The 22065-nt window shown below is 47.8% G+C and overlaps 1 protein-coding gene across 21 annotated transcripts in view; it reads right to left on the bottom strand.

The window, feature by feature from the left end:
* Window positions 1-22065, bottom strand: part of LOC129495594 (nebulin-like) — a 201565-nt gene that overhangs the window by 16032 nt on the left and 163468 nt on the right. For 19 of the 21 annotated variants that reach the window (XM_055303241.1, XM_055303261.1, XM_055303245.1 and 16 more), the window contains 20 exons: window positions 19911-20015; window positions 18300-18404; window positions 17220-17324; window positions 16659-16763; window positions 16469-16579; window positions 15744-15854; window positions 15441-15542; window positions 15221-15325; window positions 13630-13740; window positions 12833-12937; window positions 12184-12288; window positions 10513-10617; window positions 9033-9143; window positions 8517-8627; window positions 7828-7941; window positions 7000-7104; window positions 3861-3965; window positions 3195-3299; window positions 2463-2555; window positions 1418-1510 (listed from right to left, as the gene is read on the bottom strand). In XM_055303241.1, the coding sequence (XP_055159216.1) occupies window positions 1418-1510; window positions 2463-2555; window positions 3195-3299; window positions 3861-3965; window positions 7000-7104; window positions 7828-7941; window positions 8517-8627; window positions 9033-9143; window positions 10513-10617; window positions 12184-12288; window positions 12833-12937; window positions 13630-13740; window positions 15221-15325; window positions 15441-15542; window positions 15744-15854; window positions 16469-16579; window positions 16659-16763; window positions 17220-17324; window positions 18300-18404; window positions 19911-20015 (2112 nt within the window). The remainder of the gene's footprint in view (window positions 1-1417; window positions 1511-2462; window positions 2556-3194; window positions 3300-3860; window positions 3966-6999; window positions 7105-7827; window positions 7942-8516; window positions 8628-9032; window positions 9144-10512; window positions 10618-12183; window positions 12289-12832; window positions 12938-13629; window positions 13741-15220; window positions 15326-15440; window positions 15543-15743; window positions 15855-16468; window positions 16580-16658; window positions 16764-17219; window positions 17325-18299; window positions 18405-19910; window positions 20016-22065) is intronic. The other 2 variants (XM_055303247.1, XM_055303246.1) reach the window with 2 other exon arrangements.

The following is a 22065-nucleotide window of genomic DNA, read 5'->3' on the forward strand; positions in this document are numbered from 1 at the left end:
GCATGCTCCGGGTGATAACTTTGTTCTGCTGGGAAACTTCTAGGGATCTTTAACAATCTACCATTTTAGTTCAAACTTGTGTTTCTTTACCCCACAAGGCAGCCGAACTGCTTGTGGATAAACAGAACAAAACAATCAGAGGAAGACAGGGAGTTGCAATCAGTGACTAAAGGGGTTTTCTTGGATTTGTGGACACAAAGCTCTAGATGAGATTTGTGCTGCCAGGAAGCCAGAGTACAAGCAAGAAGAGTGAAACAGGAATGAGACCTAAGTAATACAAACAACCTGCAAGAGAAATATCAAGTGTCTCCTAATGGCAACAAGATGAGAGTTCAGTCCTCCCGTGACAGCAGAATCTCGGAGGCCAAGGTCCTCACTTTTTATTGGTCATAAACTATTTCCCAAACTCCAAAAAGTCTCTTGCTAGTAGCCAGCCGTTGCTTAGAGCGTGTTTGGGATTGCTTAGAACCGATGGGAAAGCTGAGTGCAAGTGTGAGAGTATGAGCGCGTGTGTGGGCGCGCACTCGCAGTGCTGGGGGTGGGAAGCAGAGGCCGGGCTAGCCCTCTAGAGGTCAGGTGTGAGGGACCCCCATCCCTCACCTCCCCACACCTCCGCACTGCACAGGTGCCTGCAACTCCTCAGAGAGAACACGCTTAATACACAGTACGGCACTGCGTAGACGGAGGACCCCCCTTAAACATACACTGCACCTGCAAGACAGAGCCAACAGGGCAAGAGATCTTGGACAGGAGAGGAGAAGTGCAGAGACTTCTCACGCCTACCTAGAGCTTTTCTGGACAAGGGAGGAGGTCCTGAGATACACACACATGCAAATACACACGAGAGTAACACAAAATACTATATATATTATTACAATAAATATAGAATTTTATACAATTATCTAATGTATCATATAATACACATACTGTAATATATAATACTTTGTGTTATTTCTATGGTTATATATATATTTTTAAGATTTTATTTATTTATTCCTAAGACACAGAGAGAGGCAGAGACAGAGGGAGAAGCAGGCTCCATGCAGGGATGGAGGCAGGATTCGATCCCGAGATCACGATCTGAGCCAAAGGCAGACGCTCAACCACTGAGCCACCCGGGCACCCCCATGTTTATATCTTTTAACTCACTTGAGATCATTCTGGAAACCTTATTACCACTTCCTGTTGGCACTACATTACTCAACCCTATTATTATTACTGTTGGCACTTTTTAGTCTAGAAACTGCAGGTGTGAGGACTAATCAAGAAGCCAAGTCTTTCCTGCTCCTCAGTGGTGTGAAGGCAGGTTTCTCATCTAGGATGGAGGGAGGTTCACCCCATCCCCCGGGCACAGGCGAGGGGAGGACTCAGAGCTGGGTGGCAAGTGGGCGGGGGCTAGCTGCACAGGTGCCCTTACCGAGCTAATGTGCTTCTGTGTCTCCTTGACGCGTTTTACTTCTGGCAGGTCAGGGATCGGGATACCTTGCCCGATGGCTTCCTTGTACTTCACCTGTGGATATAAAAATGGGAACACGTGCATGTGTTTGGTTAGAAGCTCTGCAGGTTTTCAAGTCACAATTTAAGCAGTCACAATTTAAGAGACTCTGCACTTAGTGTGAACGGGGCCGCAGTCCGACTCTGGGTCAGAACAGTGCCGTGGGCAAGGACACCTGGCGTCTCTCCTGGGCATGAGGGTGGGGCCGAGGGGAGTCCACGCTCACACCGGAACCCCCATCCTTCCCGTGCACGCTGGTGATCTTATACCCAGCGGTTCAGTTGGCTCTGACAGATACGGCCACGTGCACACATGCCGGAAGCCTGAACTGCCGACTTTAACACCCTGTATTTTCTAACAAGTGACAAGGCATCTCTCCTGACCAAACTCCAGTCAGAGTCCTTTGGATCTTCTTCCCAAATGGGCCCCTGGTCTACTTCTGGGTCTAACTTAGTACCCATGGTTTCAGAAAGCATCCTGCTAATAAGTCAGCTTAGCCAGAGCCCCTTCATCCTTGATACAGGACCAAACTCCGTATCCCGCCCACCCCGCCGGGGTACCCTGGCCTGCCGCCAGCAAAAACCACGTCCGGTAGCCTCAGCCCAAACCCCCCTTACCCTTACATTTTTCTCTAATTTTCTGTTCTCCCCCTTCCTCCTCATCTCCTCCACCCCATCCCTGGTTATAAATCCTTACTCTTCCTGGCAGTGTTTGGAATTGAGCCCAGGTCTATACTGCAACCTCTCTCCCCTATTGCACAAATCTATTTTCACCACTTTACCCACCACCCAGCTCTGGTTTGCTCCAACACTGACCTCTCCACTTCCCACAGGTAGCCCCCCTTCCTCACCACCAGCACCAGCTGCTTCTGCGACAAAGGTTTTGTGCAGCTCGGCCCTCAAAGTCCATGATCGGGGGAGGCAGAGACACAGCAGTGAGTCCGTGGGGGCAGGGGGGTGGTATTTACCGAGCTAATGTGGTCTTGTGTTTGCTTCACTCTCATCATCTCAGGGGTCTTTCCGATCGCAGTGCCCGGCGAGACATCTTCTTTATATAAAACCTGGGCATTCAGAATCAGGACAACGTTATAGAGAAAAGAAAGCCCAGCAATTCCCAGAGGAAGACTAGGAAACATGGCTTCTGTGAACACAAAAGACACTAGAGAATGTTCTTGGCCACGTGCTGGAGTATCTGATGCCTTCCATGTCAGCATTGGTAACTCCAGCCATATGTACAACACGGGTAACTTTCCAGATCTTGAGATTTAAGATTATTGTACTATATTAATGCAGGATGACAAAAACCAGAAAAATGTTGATTTTAAAAGACCCCTCCCATAGGAAACACAAAATCCATTAAAGAAATGTGAAGTCAGTTATTCTGGGGAAGGGTAGTGAAAGAAATCACAATGTCAAAAAGAAATCCATCTTCGTAGAACAAGACAACACACGTTACTGCTCTGGGATTAAAAAAATTAAAAAGGAAGAAAAGTTACTTTGTTAGCAGATTTAAGTTGTTATTTCAAATGGTCTCTGCACTGATGGTTTTCGAGCAAAGTATGGGAAATTGTAACAACCGCTAGTATTAACTGCTGAGGTTAGATGTTAATGGTCTGAATCAATGAGAGGCTAGCATATTTTTAAAGAGGAGAATAGAATTATTAGGTTAGCATTAAATGGAAGATAAATAGTAAATATACCGAGCTGAAATTCTTTTGATTTTCTTTAACACGCAGTATTTCTGGCGTGTCTTGAACAACTGTAATTTTTCCTTTACTGTTTTTAAGGTCACACTGGTATTGGAGCTATGAAGAAAGAGTAAACATCTTGTTAAGATTTCAATATATTTTAAAATATATTTTAAGTTGTCTCTATTGTGTAAGGGAATTTAAAATCCAAATTAAAACAAAACCCAAATATCTATGCCACAATAATCACGGTCTGAGAGCCAAAAGGGATTTCTTTAATAAGAATTCTATAAAAAAAATTTTTTTGGTCCCTAAAAAATGGTAAAGTGTCAAGTTATATATATATATATATATTTTTTTTTTTAAAAAAAAAACGCATCCCTTCTTGAATTCATTTTGAAAAAGACAGATGTCACCACTAGTGGGAGGTGGAGATAGTTCACATGCAGTGACATGAAGCCACTAACCAAGCAGCAGTGGGTCTTTCACGCTATGATTTGGGATTGAACCAGAAGGTGATCCTGGAGAAGAACGTTTCCTAGGCAATGGGTGGGGGCTGTGCAGGCTGCTCCACAGCCCTTGCAGGCGGAGGCCCAGGTGTGGAGCCCAGGGGCACCCACCGTGCCCACTGCACCCCAGGTATCAGTGCACTGTGTCTTAGGTTCAATCAAAACTTACAAGGCTGAAGTTCTTTTGGTTCTCCCGGACTCTCTGCATCTCTGGGGTATCCAAAACAGTCTCATAATAGGACATGCATTTCTCTGCATCTTCTTTGTACTTTTTCTGAGAACAGATTCCAAGAAATAGGGACGGTGAATACCACAGGAACACGGGCCAAGAGGACCTAAAACTGCCATTCCTGTTAGCTGGAGGTTAAGTCCTCTGTCATGGGTACTAGGGAGCTCTAAAGCAGAGCCCTCTCTTGGTCAGTAAGTGCCATGCCTTCCCCCCACCCCCCAGGAAAACTGAGCATGGACATTTACTTTATTTTAATTAATTATAAAAGGTCTTATTTATTTATTCATGAGAGACACACAGAGAGAGGCAGAGACACAGATGGAGGGAGAAGCAGGCTCCCTGCAGGAGCCCAATGTGGGACTCGATCCCAGGACCTGGGGTCACACCCTGAGCCCCAGGCAGACACTCCAGCGCTGAGCCCCCCCCCCCCGCCCCCACCGGGCATCCCTGAGCCACGGGCCTTTAATGAAACCCACTGTCATGGCAAAGACAGCAGCAGAAGACCCTTGCTGGCTGGCCCACAGCAGGAAGGTGACAGACTAGCAGGCTCCTGGCAGCGAGGTACCTCCTGTGAGCTGGACGCCCAGCCCTTAGTTAGGGGCCAGACTCCCCACGGCAGGTGGAGCAGAGCAGGAGGTTAAGAGGCTCCAACAGGCCTCTCTAACGCTGGCCTTAGCGGGTGATGGGAAGGTTCTCCCTGAGCTGCCAACAGCTGTGCTGGGGGATGCTGGCCTCAGGACCCAAGCGGCAGGAGGAGCAGCAGGCACGGGCAACTGTGGCCCCGCAGCACTGGGGTCTCCACGACACAGGCCCGGGGCCCCTGCGACGACTCACCCGCGGCCATGGCCTAAGCCGGCCGTCATCCGGCCGACGGGCTGCGGAGGCCCCAGGCGTCTGCCCCACGAAGCCTGTGGGGCCCACGTGGCCACAGGAGCCCTGAGCACACGGGAGGGCTGCACCCACCGGAGCGTCTCGCCCCCCACCCCCTAAGCTGCGGCCTCCATCGCCTTGGTTCTGCTGCAGCCCAGGCATCTGTGGCCAGGTTCGGGGCCTGCAGGCATGAGACTCCGCCTGGCGCCTGGGGGCCACGCGGGGGCTCTGGGCCAGCCCCGCCGGCCCCGCGCTGACCCCACTCTCCTCCACTCGGCTGGGAGGCTGAGCACCGACTCTGCCCTGGAGCCGATGGCCCTTTGCTGCCGTCCTTTCACTGGTCTCCCAGCTTTATGTGGCTCCAGGGTCTCCCTCCTTTCGGGGAAGTTGGGGCGGGGAGGGCTGAGGAACCCAGCTACTGTTGCCAGGGGATAAAACCACTCTCTAGGTCCCCTTCACCTAAACTACCGTGTGCAAATCACGAATTACATTTACGGCTGAGAGATTCAGTCTCCTCAGAGATAACAAAGAACCAATAAGAGATTTCAGCTTAGACTTTGAACGGGAAGCCAGTTAAAACAAAAATTTCTGGAAGGAAAGAATTGTTCACCACTTTCCTTATTCAGGAAAAAAATCCCCTGAATGACTCCTCTTAGTTATGCAAACGTAAGGCAAACAGTTCTCACGGGCCTGTCCGGAGGGGGGGGGGGTTAGACCTCCTTTTCTTTTCATTTTCTTAAGGTTAAGCAGAAGCTGCCTGTCCTGGTTTGCTGAGCTAGTGCTAGACCCTAGGAGGGTGCTGAGTTGGTACTTGGAACCTGGGGGTGTTCTGAGTCCTGGACCCCTGGCATTAGAAAATACTCAGTATATTACCCTAAATTTGTAGGCCCATTCACACTGCTTGCATTAACCCCCAGGACGAGACTTGGAGGTTATAAAATACCTACTTTTCACTGAAAACCGAGCAGCAGTTTTGTAGAAAGCACCAGCGCCCCTACGTCACTCAAAGGGAACCACTCATCTAAATTGGGAAGGAAGACACCTGCCTGGCCATATCCTAGGACTTGAGGAACTAGGCTGAGGAAAGCTCCAAGAGAGTAAGGCCTGCACTCTGCGGTTTTCCTTAAGGACTGGCTCCAAAGGCTCAGGGCCATGTGGCTGGCAAGCCTCTCTCAGCCTCAAGAATGCTGGCCTCCCTCAATGAACACCACCTGGTAGTTTGGGTCCCAGATAATTTTGGTAATAAAATGCTTCCCCATCCCTCCAAAAAGGTTCATTTTTCCTTTTGAATATATCTGTTTCTTAAATAAACCATTCTCCAGTGATAACTATTTTTTCATGTCTAGTTTTATTTAGAACATTTTGGGAGTTCTTTCTTTCCCTCCTTTCAAGACCTAAATATAAAAGGTCGGTATATTTATTTTAAAATTACATGTCGTTAATGAAGGATTTAAACCCATGATTCCCCTAATCCAACTGGCCATTGACAGATCACCTGTGAAGATTTAAAACACACACACACACCAACCAACAAATCAACAAACAAAAACAGATGTCCCGGGCCTACATCAGGCTCATTAGCTTCAAAATTCCAAGGTGGGGCCAGGAAAACGACATTCCCAAGTGTTTATAAAGCACAGCCTGGTCAGGTCACTATAGCTTTGTAGCTCACGACTCAGAAGACAAGCAAAAATTCTAATCTGAAGCTACTTAAATTGCACATCCCTGATATCACCAAGTATCAAAACAAACAAGGGTAGATCCTGCTGTATAAAGAACATCGTACTTTCCCTCATTGCTCAGAGTTATCCCTCACGAACCAGGGTTAGATTGCCTGGTTGCTGTTGATGACATAGGTCAATCTGATTGAGGAGACTGGTAATCCTGATATGGGATGTCTACTTTGTTTCTTCCAGAGTTGCACACACATCTTACATCCACAATATAGGAGATTTTACATGTTCAAATATTGATTCATTACCACGCATGGTACCAAGTAAGAGTTCTTCAGTACCTTCAAGTTCCCTCATACAGTCTCCATTAGTTTTGATACAGAAACCTCACCTCTGACTCAAACTTGCATCACAGATGAACCCTTCCTCCTTTACTGGGCAACACTGTGACTTGAAAGAGCCTACTTAGGTGTTAGTGGAAAGACTTACTCTTCATGCTTGGGGTCTAGGAGTAATACTGAGATGAACATCCTTACCTGGCTTGAAAGGTTCTTGACTTGCTGGGCATGAATGATCTCCGGAGTATCAACCACAGAAGTGAAATTGGCTTTCTCCATTTCTGCTGACTGCTTATACTTAATCTGCAAAAGAACACCCAACACTTGGGTAAATGTCTACCATGTATATATTTGGTTTCATTTAATTGAGAAGTGGTATTTCTTTTCCAAAGGGGTTCATTCATTTGAGGCTCTCTCTATATATATTTTTCCTATTGTGTTCATAGCTTTATACTAAAGAGTGAGATTCAGAAAGGTTGAGTCCGGATTGTGGAAAGATCTACTATCTAGTATCTAGGGGCTGGGGAGGAGGGGAGGAGAGAAGTAGTGGGAAAGGAACCAGATAATCAACAGATAGTGAGGTGGGGATTCTTCACATATGTTAAGAGCTGGGAGCTGGACAAAAAACAATGTGGGATGTTAAAAACTACCTTTTATATTTAGGTCTTGAAAGGAGGGAAAGAAAGAACTCCCAAAATGTTCTAAGCAAGGAATTCTTGGTGCTGACTGCTGGGGCCGGCGGGGGGTGTATTGACTAAAAACAAGACCAGGATATCTGAATCTGCCCCAGCCTCAAGCTCCCCGACTCCTGCCTTTTTCTCTGAATGTCTTCTGTTGCCATAGACTCAGAAAGACAGATGTAAAGAGGGTCCCTGCTCCAGAATGGATTCCACCAGACAGATGGTTAAAAATGCCACTATACACATATGACTGTCAACCAACCAAGTAAAATAATAGAAGGACAACATCATGTCCCTGTAATCAATTTTTTTTTTTTTAAAGATTGACACCAATAGAACCACTGACCTGACTGGCAATATCAGTAGCATTCCTGGCCCTCATGAAGTCGGGAGTTTCATTGGCCATGGCATTCAGGCCTCTTCCTTTGACTTCCAGCTCCAAGTCTCTCTTATATTCTTTCTGTAGTAGCATTGAAACGAGTTACCTAATTTCCACAACTGGGTGGTAAATACACAGTGACTATGTGATTCCACATAATACACCACTACTTGGTTGCTGGTCACCTTTGCCATTCCCTGTGGTCAGATGCAGCAGTGACCAGAGAAACCCATTTCAGGAAACGATTCTACTCGTGGTAACACGTAAGGCTTCATTCTGAATACTTTTTAGCATTCTCTACTTAGAAAATCAAAGTAAAATGGAAATTTTAAATCTGGTTTGCTCCATAACTAGTGTTGAACTTAGGGGTACAATATTGCAATGTGGTGTTTTAGTTTAAGTGAGGACACCCAATGGATCATGGTTAAATCAAATACTACTAGATAAATAACAGATTATGGTAGCCACTAGACACAAACTGTTACAATAGCAACTCATCAGACATTGAGATCTATTTTATTTAACAGTTAATAATCATGTTGGATATGGAATTTGAAATTAAAAATCCTTTTTCCCTCTTCTCTTTTTTTGTGTAACTTGCTAGGAAGGAGAAGCTGCTCTCTTAACTACATGCATGCAGTTGGCTGCGGGCCCACCTCATTGAGGATTTGAGTGGCGTTCTTTGCTCTCAGCATGTCAGGTGTGTCTTCCATTTCACTGAGACCCTTCCCGCGGATGCTTTCCTCTAGATCTTTCCTGTATTCTTTCTGTATCACAAAATAAAAGCAAATACCACTGACAAGAAAGCCTGGATTGTTCTTCTTAGGTGAAGAGCCCAAAGACAAAAGAACCCCTTCCAATTTTAAGTAGTTACAGTTTAGTGATTAAAGATATGCATAAAGGCAGGGAATCAGCTTCAACAGTTAATATTAAATAAGGAGCTAGTCATTAATAGGATGCTAAGGTAAGCACATTTCATTAGGTATTCAATTAAAAAATGAGAAGAATTAATCCCGGTGAGACACTAGGTGGTAATACCAAACACATGTGAACCCAACTTGAAACCCACAGAAGTTAGATGGTGATGAAAATGGTAGAAGGAACACATTGATGAGCGTCATTAGTGCATTTATTGGGATCAAGAGGGAAAGAAGAGACCAAGTGGGCACTACCTCGCTGGCTATTTTGGTTGCATATTTGACATGTAATAAAGCTGGCGTGACCTCCAGGCCCGTCAGGTTTCTGCCTTTAATAGACTCTTCATACTCTTTCCTATATTCTTTCTAATGTGAGTGGGAAGGAAAACAGAAATTAAAAAAAAGAATCTTTATTACAACTCATTTCTCAAACCTAGGAAGAAAAAAAAAATCACAACATTGTTCTTCCACGTATGGTCCCTTAACTGGATCATCGTTTTGCTAAAGGTCACATATTTGAAAGGTGTCTGATTGTTCTGGAAATATGTTGTCTACAACAAACAGCCTCAAGGAGACTCAGGGGTGGAGCAGCTTTGTTAGGCTCATTCAAATGTCTAACACGCAGCTGGTGCTGCTGCCCCACCGACGTCTCACAACAGGGAAGGACAGTGGAAGGACATAGGTGCCACCAAGACTCTGAATTCATTGTCATCTCTCCTGAGGCAACAAAAGATTTTACTCCCGAACTAAAAATAAGTAAGGGCAAAATAACAATGCAGAGAAAGAAGGACCTGACAGCAAGAAATGCAAATTTGGCCCTTTTCATAATCATGATTTATTATTTTTAATCTCTGAATAGACATGGTGGACAATAAAATGGAAAAATCCTATGATTTTGTCTTCCATTGAGAAAGTCACAACCTCCCCCCTCCCCCATCTCCTCTCCAATCCCTGGACTAGGTAATCTCACTGGGGACTTGGAATAAATGTTGGAACCCCATTTCTATAATTTTTAATTGATAGAATTTTAAATTTACAGAAAAGTTCTAAGACTATGTTAAACTTTTCATTATTTGGACTTCTTTGCACCAGAAAGCGCCACAAAGTGGTACTTTATTAACAGCCATTTATCTTTATAGTTGGAGATATGCCCCATGAAGGAGAGGTAAAAAGCAGTCCAATGTAAGTGTTTCCCAACGAAAACAGACTTCCTAAAATTCAAAATAAGATTCCATTCTTTTCTGCTGTTGGTTAAAAAGGGAAAAAAAAATTTTTTAGATGCTTCTCTATACATTTCTAAAATAGCAAATATGGCATCTTGACATCTGATATTTTGATAAACATCTTGATCATTACTCTTTTGTTTGGCTTGGAACTTCCTATTAAGAGCAATCGAAAGCCAATGGTGGGTCAGGTCTATGCAGAGGAAACTTTTCATTTATCAGAGACAAATCCATATCACATTCAATATAATTTGTTTCAAAGAATAGCTTGTAATATTCTAATGCTATGAAAATGAGAGTTGAAATAAAACATTTATGGTAAATATTTACTATTCAGAACGTTTAGTATAATCAAACCATAAGATTTCTGAGATGGAAAAATTTTAGTGACCACAGGTTAAAAAGTTCCATGACCTACAACCAGAACAGAAGGCTGGAGACATGTGTGTGCAGAGCTTGTTTTTAACAGCTCGATGGTATATTTCTCGTGTGGTGTATTCTTTAGGACTTACGCCACTTTGCATCTGCTGAGACTCTTTGGCGGTGATGTACGTTGGTGTTTCAAAGTCCAACATTGGCTTTCCTCGTTCCTTTTCATACTTTTCTTTGTATTTCACCTAGTGGGGAAAAGCTTTATTAGATAGATCTCCTCTGGTCAATTCTCAGAGACCAGTTTAGGGATAGTATTATTTAACTGCTACGTTAGTCCATTTGGGTGGCATTTCACTGTCACTCAAAACAGGTTCCTGTTGTGTTTCAGATCTAGAACCTGTTGCCTGGGAGAAAACACTGTTACTGTCTGCAAGGCAGAATCAGGATTTGTGCTCAAGGAGACAAAGGATTACTGCAGAAGAACCAGCTGAGAGAAAGGCTGAGGTAAGGAAATGCAGTGGGCAAGTCACCCATCAGAGAAGGTCGGCCAAGATCGGATACGTGTAGATGTGAATGGTGTAACCGCAGCATCTGTCAATATTTCTAAGAAATATTTCCAGTTTTTCTTCCATGAGGACTTTTATTGGAGACCTGGGGTCTCAATTTGAGAGATAACACATACAACTTTCTTTATATGTCAATAACTGAATCTAGGTCACAACCCAACCATTGAATATGTGACCACATATTCAATGCAGCCAATAAAAGTTCATATAAAGATGAGAACTAGTTTATATGCCAACCGACTAATAAATCTGGCATTCTCAAAAGAGCCCCAGTGCAATTTCACAAATACAATGTTCTCATCATTACAAATACATGTCCCAATCCAAAGGAGGTTGCAGCCACATGATTAGGACTGGGGGCAGCCCACAGATATTCAGAAATGGAAAGTCAGAGAGGCAGAGGCCCTTGTTCATACAGCATCTTCATGGCAATGCTCCATCTCAGCAATCTTGCTGAAAATAGAGACCTGGGGGGCACGGGCTGCTTCACAGCTGACATGAAGACACTCCTAGTCAGCCCTCTCAGTTAATGCCCAACAGGAGACCTAAATAAGTTATATGATAGCAAACTCCTTCTCGGAGTCCTTTCTTTTGAGAGTCTTAATTATTTTACAATTTTCAATTCCTTAAGTACCCAGATACTACAGTGGTAGGTCCAATCATGTCACTTCTCTGCTCAAAATCCTAAGGCTATCACACCATTGCAAGGCTTCCCAAGTGGGGGTGCTGACCCATGAGAGCACTGGGGTTACTGGAAGGGCTCTGTCCCCCTTCTTGTAAAACAATCTTCATGCTTCCCGCCCCTGTCAGTGATCTGAATAACACACACTGCAGTGTACAAGCACTATTTCTCTAATATGTGCTGATGCTGTTTTTATAGTATAAAATTTTATTTCAAAATGCTGCTAAATTCCAAGCTCCCTTATACCTTAAAAAAAAAGATTTTATTTATTTGCTCATGAGAGACACACAGAGAGAGGCAGAGACACAGGCAGAGGGAGAAGCAGGCTCCTTGCAGGGAGCCCGACGTGGGACTCAATCCTGGGGCCCTGGGGTCACGCCCTGAGCTGAAGGCAGGTGCTCAACCACTGAGCCACCCAGGGGCCCCCCAAGCTCCCTTATGTCTTTGGACATTTCCGTCCAGCAATGGTTACTAAAACTGTAACTACCAATCTGAGATGAATTCAGGTACATTGTTGACACTGCCACTGAGTATGCATCAGGAAAAGGTCCTGAGTGACTTACTATGCTCTGTAATTCTGTGGCCTCCTTTAGATGAAGCTGCTCCAGATTGTCAGGTATCGTGTGGTAGTGCCCTTTACTCTTCTCATAGTTCTTCTTGTACTGGTACTGAGGGGAAGAGGGCGAAAAGGGACATTGGTGGAAAGCTGCTCAGCATTTCTGCTTTTCCTCGTAAGGTTAGACATTTACACAGCAGCAGCATCAAGACCAAACTAAAACCAGCAAACACTAAGTGGGGGGTTACAAAACCACATCAAAGGAGGGAGACCCACATTCAGTACTGACAGTGAATAAAGGATGGTAAACACTGTGATACATGGCATATTCAAAGGAGGTTTTAAAAATCAAGAAGTGAAAGATATTATTCCAAACCATGATTCTATGTCCTTAGAAGGAGAGAAGGGCTTTTGTTAACTGGAAAATAAAAAGTTTAAATATTTTAAGAATAAAAGCATTTTTCTATTCTGAGAGGGGTCACAGTCCATGGGGAGTTGATAGACGAATGTTGTAATTTGGAAAAATGCACTCAAACAAAGTAAATCTAGTGTCCCAGGAGCAGAGAAGGGGACAGAAGTATGTAGTAAGCGCAGCACCGGAGTTCAGCTGCACACGGGTGAAACACGCTGGTTCTGGAGCAAACGACTGAGCTTACAGAACTGGCAAGCTGGCTTGTATTCAGCACATGGTTCATTATCAGCGATTCCTTCATGTCAGTCACAGGCTTGTGAAGTTTCTTCAGGTCGGCCTTATATTTCACCTGCGTGTGAAGCAGTAAGAGTGAAATCACATGAATGGGGACCGGAAAACAGTACTAACAGAAGCCATGGTAAGACCCCCCTCCCGACATGCAGGCTGGAGATGGGGAGGAAGGGCCACACGCCTCGTTCACAGTAGCTCAAAAGCAGAAACAACTCGGGTGTCCATCAGCAGATGAATCAGCGGGCACACACCACGGGATGTGGCTGAGTCACAAGAGGAGATGTAGGTCTGACAAATGCTTCGACAGGGGTGAACCCTGAAAACATTATGCTAAGTCAACTGAGCCAGACAGACAAAAGGACAAGTGTTGTATGATTCCAGTGATGTCAGATTCTCTAGTAGGCGAACTCACAAAGTAGTTATCGAGGTTACAGAGGCTGTGGGGAGAGGGAAGTGGAGAGCTAGGGCTTAAGAGGTGTAGAATTTCTCTTTGGGGAGATGGAAGTAATGGCGGTAGCTGGACAGCACTGTAAGTGTGATCGATGCCACTCAGCAGTACGTCTATTTGTTTATGTTAGCAATCTCTGCGCCCAACGTCGGGCTCAAAGTCACGACCCCCGAGATCAAGAGTCTTACGCTCTCCTGACTGAGCCAGCCAGGGGCCCGTCAACTGCACATTTAGAAATAGTTAAAATGGCAAATTTTGCGTTATATATTTTACCCCAATTAGAGAAAACAAACACACCATACCTCACTTGCGAGATTGTTAGCATCTTTCATGACTTTGTAGAGCTGGCTGTCTTTTGGGTTGTATTTCGGTGTTTTGCCCTTCTCTTTGTTGAAATTTTCTCGGTATTTAACCTAACAGCAAATGCAAAACTCCAAATTATTTCTCAACATCAATTAAACTCAAAAACTGAGAAATAGAGGAACTAGAAATAGAAAAGAATATGTTACATATAAAGCAATCATATAACTTATTATCCACACTAGGATACTCTTAAAAGTAATAGTTAACATAACCAGTAGTTGCGTTGGGGCAACACGCAGTCGGGAATAGGACTGGGCGCTATCGTATTTGCCTTGCTCATTTTTATATTATCCAGGAGTGGGAAAGATAACCACCTCTTTTTAATGCAAAATAAAAGTAAGTGGAAAAGGCTAAAGGCTTTAGGCTACCTTCAGCGACCTCATGAATTTAATTTGGAGCCTTTGGACCCTGTTCCAAGTGGCATGTTCTAGAGGGAGGGGATGGGTGTGCACAAAAGTAGATCCTTCCACAAAGTTCTATAGCATTCGACATGTTCCAACACAAAATCAACAGAAAAGAGTGTGACCTTGGTCAGTCCCCTGGGGGTAAGGTCAAGAAGGCAGATGAGAGAGAGAGGTGCTAGCTTGCTGGGGTCAGTCTTACATCACTGAGGAGTATATTCGTGTTCTTCAAAGGCCTCATCACAGAGGTGTTGTAAGATGTGGCCCTGCGCCTCTGCAGTATTCTCCCCAAGCATCATCAGATGGGGACATCAGGATGGGGGAGGCCCACACGTAAGGAAGCCCTGGGCCCGGGGCCACACGGAGAAGCTATAACCCCGAGGCGAGCCTTCCACAGGAAGTAAAGCTTCTCCGCATCTCAGGTTTCACTTAGGACGAGAAATGCGGGTCATGAAATAATCACGGGGCACTGAGAGGTAGGAAGACAGAGTGGACTTGATCAATGTGATTTCATTGAATGAAAGGGAGAACAGGTAAACAGGTAAAACAGCTGAAGATGACTTATGGGAAAATTCAACAGGACAAGGCATTTCCCCTCAGCACCATGGACACACCCCAAACTGTGTTTATTTATCCACGGACGTCAAGCCTGAGGAGGTCAGTTCACCCCCTAGTTCCGAGCGCAGTCATGCAATATACGGATGCTGCATGAAGAATAAAGGGGACTGCATCTGGTTGGGTTCTAGAAGTTGGAATGTCACAACTCGCGCCTGTTAAGTTCCCACAGGTGACTCAGGTATGAATCCCGCCCCTGGAATGTAATCTCACTGCCTGAGGCTCCAGCAGGACCTCGCAGGCTGATGTGTTTGCTCCACGAAGACAGTGAAGCACAGAGACATCTAGAGACACCCCAACAGATGGAGGAGCGGAGAATGAGCAGAGCCTGCGGATGTCCGAGAGGGACAGGAGAGAAGGCCCACTCGAACCCTCTCACTTGTCAAAGCTCAGGAGAGCCCATCAAAGCCTGAGCATCTCTTCTGTTGCTGCTTCTGCACTTCCATGGTGGGGGTCACGCCTTCCTGCAAGGTGTGTCACATGAGAGCGGCCAACCGCCCATCTGTATTATTACCTGGCTGCTCAGCTTGGCTGCCTTCTTGGCCATTTCGATGTCTGGGCGACCAAGCATGCTCAGCCCATGGCTGCCTTCCTTGCGGTGCTTGGCTCTGTACTCCACCTGCATCAAAGACAACCGAAATGGGCAACTCGTTCTAAGAGGTGGGCCTTGTACAACCTGGGGGCAGTTCTAGAGGGACTTCTGGGCAGCAGGGACATTTCAACCCCACGCTTACCTCACTGGCCTGTTTGGCTGCCTGCGTGGCCTTCTTGATGTCTGGCCGGTCAGCCACCGTGGTGTAATGCAGGTTTTCTTTGGCATCTTTTTTGTAAGCAACCTTTATTTAGAGAGAAAGAAATGTTTACTCACGTGTGGGAGACATGCTGTCTTTGAAAGAGTCCTCATCGAACACAAAGGAACTTTTTTATTAAAATCAAACCAAATTTTAAAACTACCACCCACTGGAGGCCTGGTATGCACCAATTTGGGATCCACTGGCTCAATGGGACCCCTGGGAGTGTAGACAGAGGGAACTTACATTGCTCTGCTTCTTGGCCACCTCCATAGCATGTTTCACATCTGGGGGCTCCAGCATGATGGAGTAGTTGGATTTTCCTTTCTCCTTGACAAACTTCTTTTTGTAATTTGTCTAAACAGAGCCAGAAGTACTTGTGTGAGAAGAGGAATCCGGGAAAAGAACCGTTTTAACTTGAAGACCTGTGAGATCTCCAGGAAAAAGCACGGCCCCCATTTTGACATCAGTCTGGAACCCAGGCCTCTGGTCCATAATCTAGCTCCTCCTTGTCATTTCTGCCCTGGAACCCAACGCTTGAAACACAGAGACCTTTGGAGAACTGACTGCAAGCCAACAGACTCTTTCATTGACCATTTCCAGCTTTACAAAATACATAGAACCAAAGAGGGCTCATAAAAATACAATAGCAAGATTATCGAAGTATTATTGCTAAGGACGGAGGACGACGGGGATTTTACTTCTCTAAGACCGTTCAGCAGCTTAAGGGTAGAGAGGCCGCTGTTACTCAGCAACGCGTCCTCGTCTCAACGCTGGGCTGCTAACACCCTACGCTGTGGATGACCCGTCCCGCCGCCGCGGGAGGCCTTGTAATGCCGGGCCCTCCATGGACACAGCGGCACCGACAGTGGTGAGGGCCACGTGCCACACACGAAAGCTCTTGCAGCCAAGAGCTTGTGCCGGGTTGGCCCGGATCCTGAGGTACCACGGGCCCGCAGCTGGGCACTTACGTCGCTGACGTGCTTGGTCACTTCCTTGACATGGATGGTGTCCCTGGTCTCTGGCAGTGTTGTGTACGAGCCCTGGGCCAAGTGCTTCTTGACGTAGTCCTTGTACTTGTTCTGCGGGAACCCACAGAGGACCTGTTAGGGTGTGTGCCTGGGGCCTGGCCGGGGGAGGGGGCCGCAGGGGGGTGGGTACCTCGGACACCAGGCCGCTGACGGTCTTCGCCAGGAGGATCTGAGGAGTGTCAGGCACGGCGTGGCAGGACCCTCGTTCCTTGACGTGCTTCTCTTTGTATTTCAGCTGCAGGGGGTAGAATCCTGCTTTGGTCCCTGGCCCGTGGGTGTGTGTTCGGTCCCCGAGCCCTGGGTAGAGCTCAGGACACGGAACCACGGACACAGCCCACGTGGGACTCGCTCAAGGCTGCAACATGGGAACCTCGGGGAACACACCGCGGAGACTTCGGCTCTTGCAGTGGGGCCTTCCTAGCAGGCAAGCGGGCCTGGCCCAGGTTCGGAGGGCTCTGTGGAGCCAGCGGACACCTGGGGATGCGGGAAGCGTACAGCCCCACGGAAGCAGCGTCCCTTGGGGAAGGCAGTGGGGCTCCGGCCCCAGCCCTGCTGCACCTCCGTGTCCCTGGAGGGCGGCCACCCGCGGCCCTGCTGTGCCACTGTGTGGCCAGTGCCCCGGGGCCAGGGCCCACTTGCGATGGTGCAGCAGCACCTGTGTCCCTCCCAGGGGCACGGCCCTGGTACTTACGTCACTCTCTATCACGGAATTCCTCAGGGCCAGCACCATGTCTTTGTCGTCGGTCACAGACAGTTTGCAGCCCTTAAGGAATTCTCGGTCCAGCTTGTACTCAAACTGAAAGACAGAATAGAGGCCGACGGGGAAGCCGGCGGTTAATTTAATCTGTAGGGGTCCCTCCCTTCCAGGGCACTGTGGGGACTTGCTGCTGAAATGGGGCAGAGGCTTCCGGGCACTCCCCCCAGCCAGGAACCCTCCTAGCCTGCTCACCCCCTACCCCCCCAGCCCCACACCTGCTTACCCCCATCCTCCCCACATCCCCCCGGCCTGCTTTCCCCCCATCCCCTCCAGCCCCACAGCCAGGACCCCCCCTGGCTTGCTCACCCCCATCCCCCCCCAGCCCCACAGCCAGGACCCCACCCCATCCGGCCTGCTCACCCCCATCCCCCCCACATCCCCCTGGCCTGCTTTCCCCCATCCCCTCCAGCCCCACAGCCAGGAACCCCCCCCGGCTTGCTCACCCCCATCCCCCCCAGCCCCACAGCCAGGACCCCACCCCATCTGGCCTGCTCACCCCCATCCCCCCGGCCTGCTTTCCCCCCATCCCCTCCAGCCCCACAGCCAGGACCCCCCCCCCGGCTTGCTCACCCCCATCCCCCCCAGCCCCACAGCCAGGATCCTCCCTCCAGCTTGCTCACCCCCATCCCCCCCAGCCCCACAGCCAGGACCCTCCCCCCAGCTTGCTCACCCCCATCCCCCCCAGCCCCACAGCCAGGACCCCACCCCATCTGGCCTGCTCACTCCCAGTCCCCCCACAACCCTGCAGCCAGGACATCCCCCCCCCCGCCTGTTCACCCCACATCACTCCCCAGCCCCGCGGTCAGGACTCCCCCACGGCCTGCTCACCCCATTCCCCCTAGGACTGTGAAGCAGGTGCAAGGCCCAGCTGGGAGGCCGGTGGAGGAAGGTCGAGCCCCCTACCCCCCCCCCCCCCCCCCCGAGCACAGGTGAGCTAGGGGCTCCTGCAGCCCTGGAAAGGCCTCTCCGTGCTCCCCTCCAGGTGAGCCCCTGCCTGACTGTGCCCCGTCTCACATCGCTCTGCTGCAGGGAGGACTTGGCGGCCTGGATGAAGTCTGGCCGATCAGGGGTCCACCTCCAGTGGGCCTTGTTGGCTTCGTACTGCTTCTTGTAGTCCAGCTGCGTGGAACGAGGTGGAGAGAAACCATTCCTTTCAGGGGCTGGGTTCGGAACCGCGCGTGGCAGAAGGACGTGGCCTGCATTGCATGCGGCCACGACCCACGGGCGCAGGACGGAGCCTGGGTCAACACTTCCGTGCAAGTGGTGCGACCGGTCAGCCACTTAGGTCATTTCGGGGGACCGTGAGGTCTCACAACAGGGGCTACACATGTCAAAGGCCTGGGGGTGAAATGACTGTACGCCCCCCTCCGCCCATGGCTTTACCATCTTCAGAGCCAAGGACTTAACTTGTACCTAAACGCAGGCTTGCTCCCGTTTACATCATAAACTCCCAGTGTTTCCTGAACACCAGGCACTTTCCTGAGCCTCACCACTCCCACCTCTTCAATCTTTGCAACTGCCCGAAACCATCCAGAGGGTTCAACGAAATGCCCATGGGGAGGCAGCTAGTACTGGTGGAGCTGGAAGGCAAACCGGCCTCAGAGGGGCTGGGCCCTTCCCGGACCTTCACCCGAGCTGGGCGGTTGGCTGCCTGGGGCCAAGTTGGAGGCAGAGGAGCGCACGGATTTAGCTGGAGTGTCCTGGGAGGAGCCTGCAGTATCAGCATGTTTCTTTCCTCCCCCACTTTCCTCCCTGTTTTGTCAGGTATAATTTGCTCTACCATAAAATCTGCATGCTTCTGATGAGATTTTCACGAGATTTGCTTTTAATGCCCTGAGTTTTCCCCCTACAAGAATCCTAGAGGACGCCCTACACCCACTGCCCAGGTTCTGTATCGGACGCTGCGCTGCATTTGCCTTTTCACCCGCTCCTCCTGCTGCCCACCCCTCAATCCATCTGCCGGACGCCTGTGAGCTTCCTCCCACCCTACATACCGGAAGGCATTTGCTGTCCTGATTAGGAGATGTTGTCTTGGGCACTCGTGGCATTCATTGGGTTATAATGGTTCTGTTTTTAACCATTTATATATTCTTTAAAAGTTTCTACTCATCGAAATGCACAAAAATATTTCTGTGGTTGAGGCTTTAAGGTGTCCTACGCGCGTGTGTACATGCACACACACGTCTGCACAGAGAATTCTGAGCAGGCGAAAGACACAGGCCAACTTTGGACAGCCTCAAGTGACTAAAACGTGCGTGCTGTCCAGAAGCAGCAGGTTGTAGAGCAGGGCAAGAGGAAGACACAGAAGGTGGAGGGAATGAAGAGATGATGAGACACCTTCCAAAATGCGACCTTTCCAGAATTAAATCTATTTCTCGGCCACCTAGCTGAGGAGCTGAGGGGGTGTGCCACCTGGGGCATGGGGTTAGCCACCCTGGCTCTTCCCCGTTCTTCTCGGAACCAAAGGCTGCCTTTAGATTCCAGGGTCATTTATGTTCCTGGAGCCTAACCCGTGATCCACACTCACTGGAGCTCAATCACCAGAAGAGACGTAAAAGGAGGTCACGTGTCCTGCAGAAGCTGGTGAATCCCCCCATTAGACTTGGGAAGGTTTCTGGAACTTACGTTGGTGTTGACCTTGTAGGCATCCTTCGCTGCTTTGATGTGAACAGCATCTGGCACAATGGTGCAGTTGGACTTATTTCTTTGGTAAACTTCTTTGTATTTCAGCTGTGGGAGGAAGCACAGTGACGAGGTTAATTTTTATAGCAGCCTACTAAACACTAAAAAAACAAGAAACTAAAACCATGACTACAGTACACGTTTTGTAAGGAGGACTAAATCTGCTGTGAAGAAAAAAAATGCAGCCATGCACTTTCCAGTCTCAGATCTTAAAAACTAGCTCCCCCAGAACACACTGGGTATGTTCCCCAGTGTCACCATAGGATTTACATCCCCTGGGCTTGACTGAAAGGGCCACGTGTGTGGTCTCTTCCCCAACTCAGAAAATCCTAAGCTCAGAACACCTTGAAAACTGCTGATGGAGGAGAAACTTCCCCCCACTGCCTCCCCCATGGGATTAGTCTTGTCCTCCATCTGCGCCCCCACAGTAATGGCTGTTACATATCATGTCATAACTACATACTTAACCGGTCTTCTTCCACTGGGCTGGACCCTTGAGGGCAAGGACTGGGTACCAATAAGTATTTAACAAGTGAAAGAACTGATGGAGGACATCGATTACCCTTATTGCTAGAGTCAGACCTAGCAAGCTGGGGCATGCGTGGGTTTGGATGGGACAGACAGACAGGGAAGGCTTGGCTTCTGCGGGCCTACCCCATCCTGGGCCTGGCATTTCTAGCTTCACCCCCTTCTATTACTCTTAAATACAGGGCCTGAGGCATTGTTGGGGCCTTCTCACTACTTGTTGCAGAGGATTTTAGCTTTTTTTTTTTTTTTTAAGTTTTACTTATTTATTTGAGAGAGAGACCAAGAAGGAGGGAGAAAGTGGAAGGAGGGGCCGAGGGAGAGAATCTTCAAGCAGACTTCCTGCTAAGCATGGACCCCGATGAGGGCTCGATCTCACAATCCTGAGATCACGAATGGGGTGGAGACCAAGAGTCGCATGCTCAACCTACTGGGCCACCCAGGTGCCCCAAGGATTTTAGGTTATTTACTTATTTAGGTTTTATTTATTTATTCATGAGAGACAGAGAGACAGAGGCAGAGACTCAGGCAGAGGGAGAAGCAGGCTCCCTGCAGGCAGCCCAATGCGAGACTTGATCCCAGGACCCTGGGGTCATGCCCTGGGCTGAGGAGGCGCTAAACTGCTTAGTCACCCAGGGGCCCCAGATTTTAGGTTTTAACGTGGTTAAGTGTGAAAGTAAAACTGTTCTAAGGAAGCCCTGTAGAATCATAAAAATCATAGTTGTCTGTACTTTGCCATAGACCTAATAATCAGTATCTTTAGGGGAAAGGCTAGTAATCCATATTTTTCATCAATATCTCTGGTTATTGTTATAATCAAAGTCTGGAGAAATGGACACATAAATGCACAGTGAGAAGGAATGGGCTGCTCCAGAGAAACTATCTGATATTTATGAACCAGTGATATTCACATCTGAAGTGCCATTAAAAATATTAAAAATATTTTATACATTCTGCTTTCATAAACAATACACTAGGTGTTTTTTGATATTTTTCATGGCAACTCAGGGCCAACAGTATGAACATTTATCTACCAAAAAATTCCTGTGCACCAACCATAGTCAAGGCTTTGGGGTAGGGGTGAGCTATTCTACAGCTGCCCTTACGCTGTTCTTCCTCGTACCCATGTAGCCATGGAGTTCTTTAAAATTTTTAATCTATTTTTTAAAACTAAAATGGAGATAGTTTTCAATTAGAATCTAGCTACATATCTGAAAATTTATTAATATAATTTCTCCTCCAATTCAGAGTATTCTAATTTAATGGCTATCTCGTTCCTCTGAGTCAAGATGAAGCTTACAGAATATTACCAGTGTTCACGGCACACTGCATTTTTCAAAATGGCCTCAACAATACCACAATCCGCCCCCTCCCGTCTTCTCTATAACGTGACCTTGCCATTTGTTCATCCAAGGTGGCACTGAGCTCTTCATCACTTGAATCTGGGATTCACTGTGAGTCACTGTACCTAGCACAGCGCGGTGGCAGTGGGGAGCAAGTGTCCCTGGCGCCCGGGCCTCTCCTCTGTTGAGATGCCACCCAGAGTGGACGAGCTGGCCTCCCCAGGCCCAGC

Source organism: Nyctereutes procyonoides, unplaced genomic scaffold (assembly GCF_905146905.1).
Source record: "Nyctereutes procyonoides isolate TBG_1078 unplaced genomic scaffold, NYPRO_anot_genome, whole genome shotgun sequence".
In the NCBI taxonomy this organism is placed as follows: Eukaryota; Metazoa; Chordata; class Mammalia; order Carnivora; family Canidae; genus Nyctereutes; species Nyctereutes procyonoides.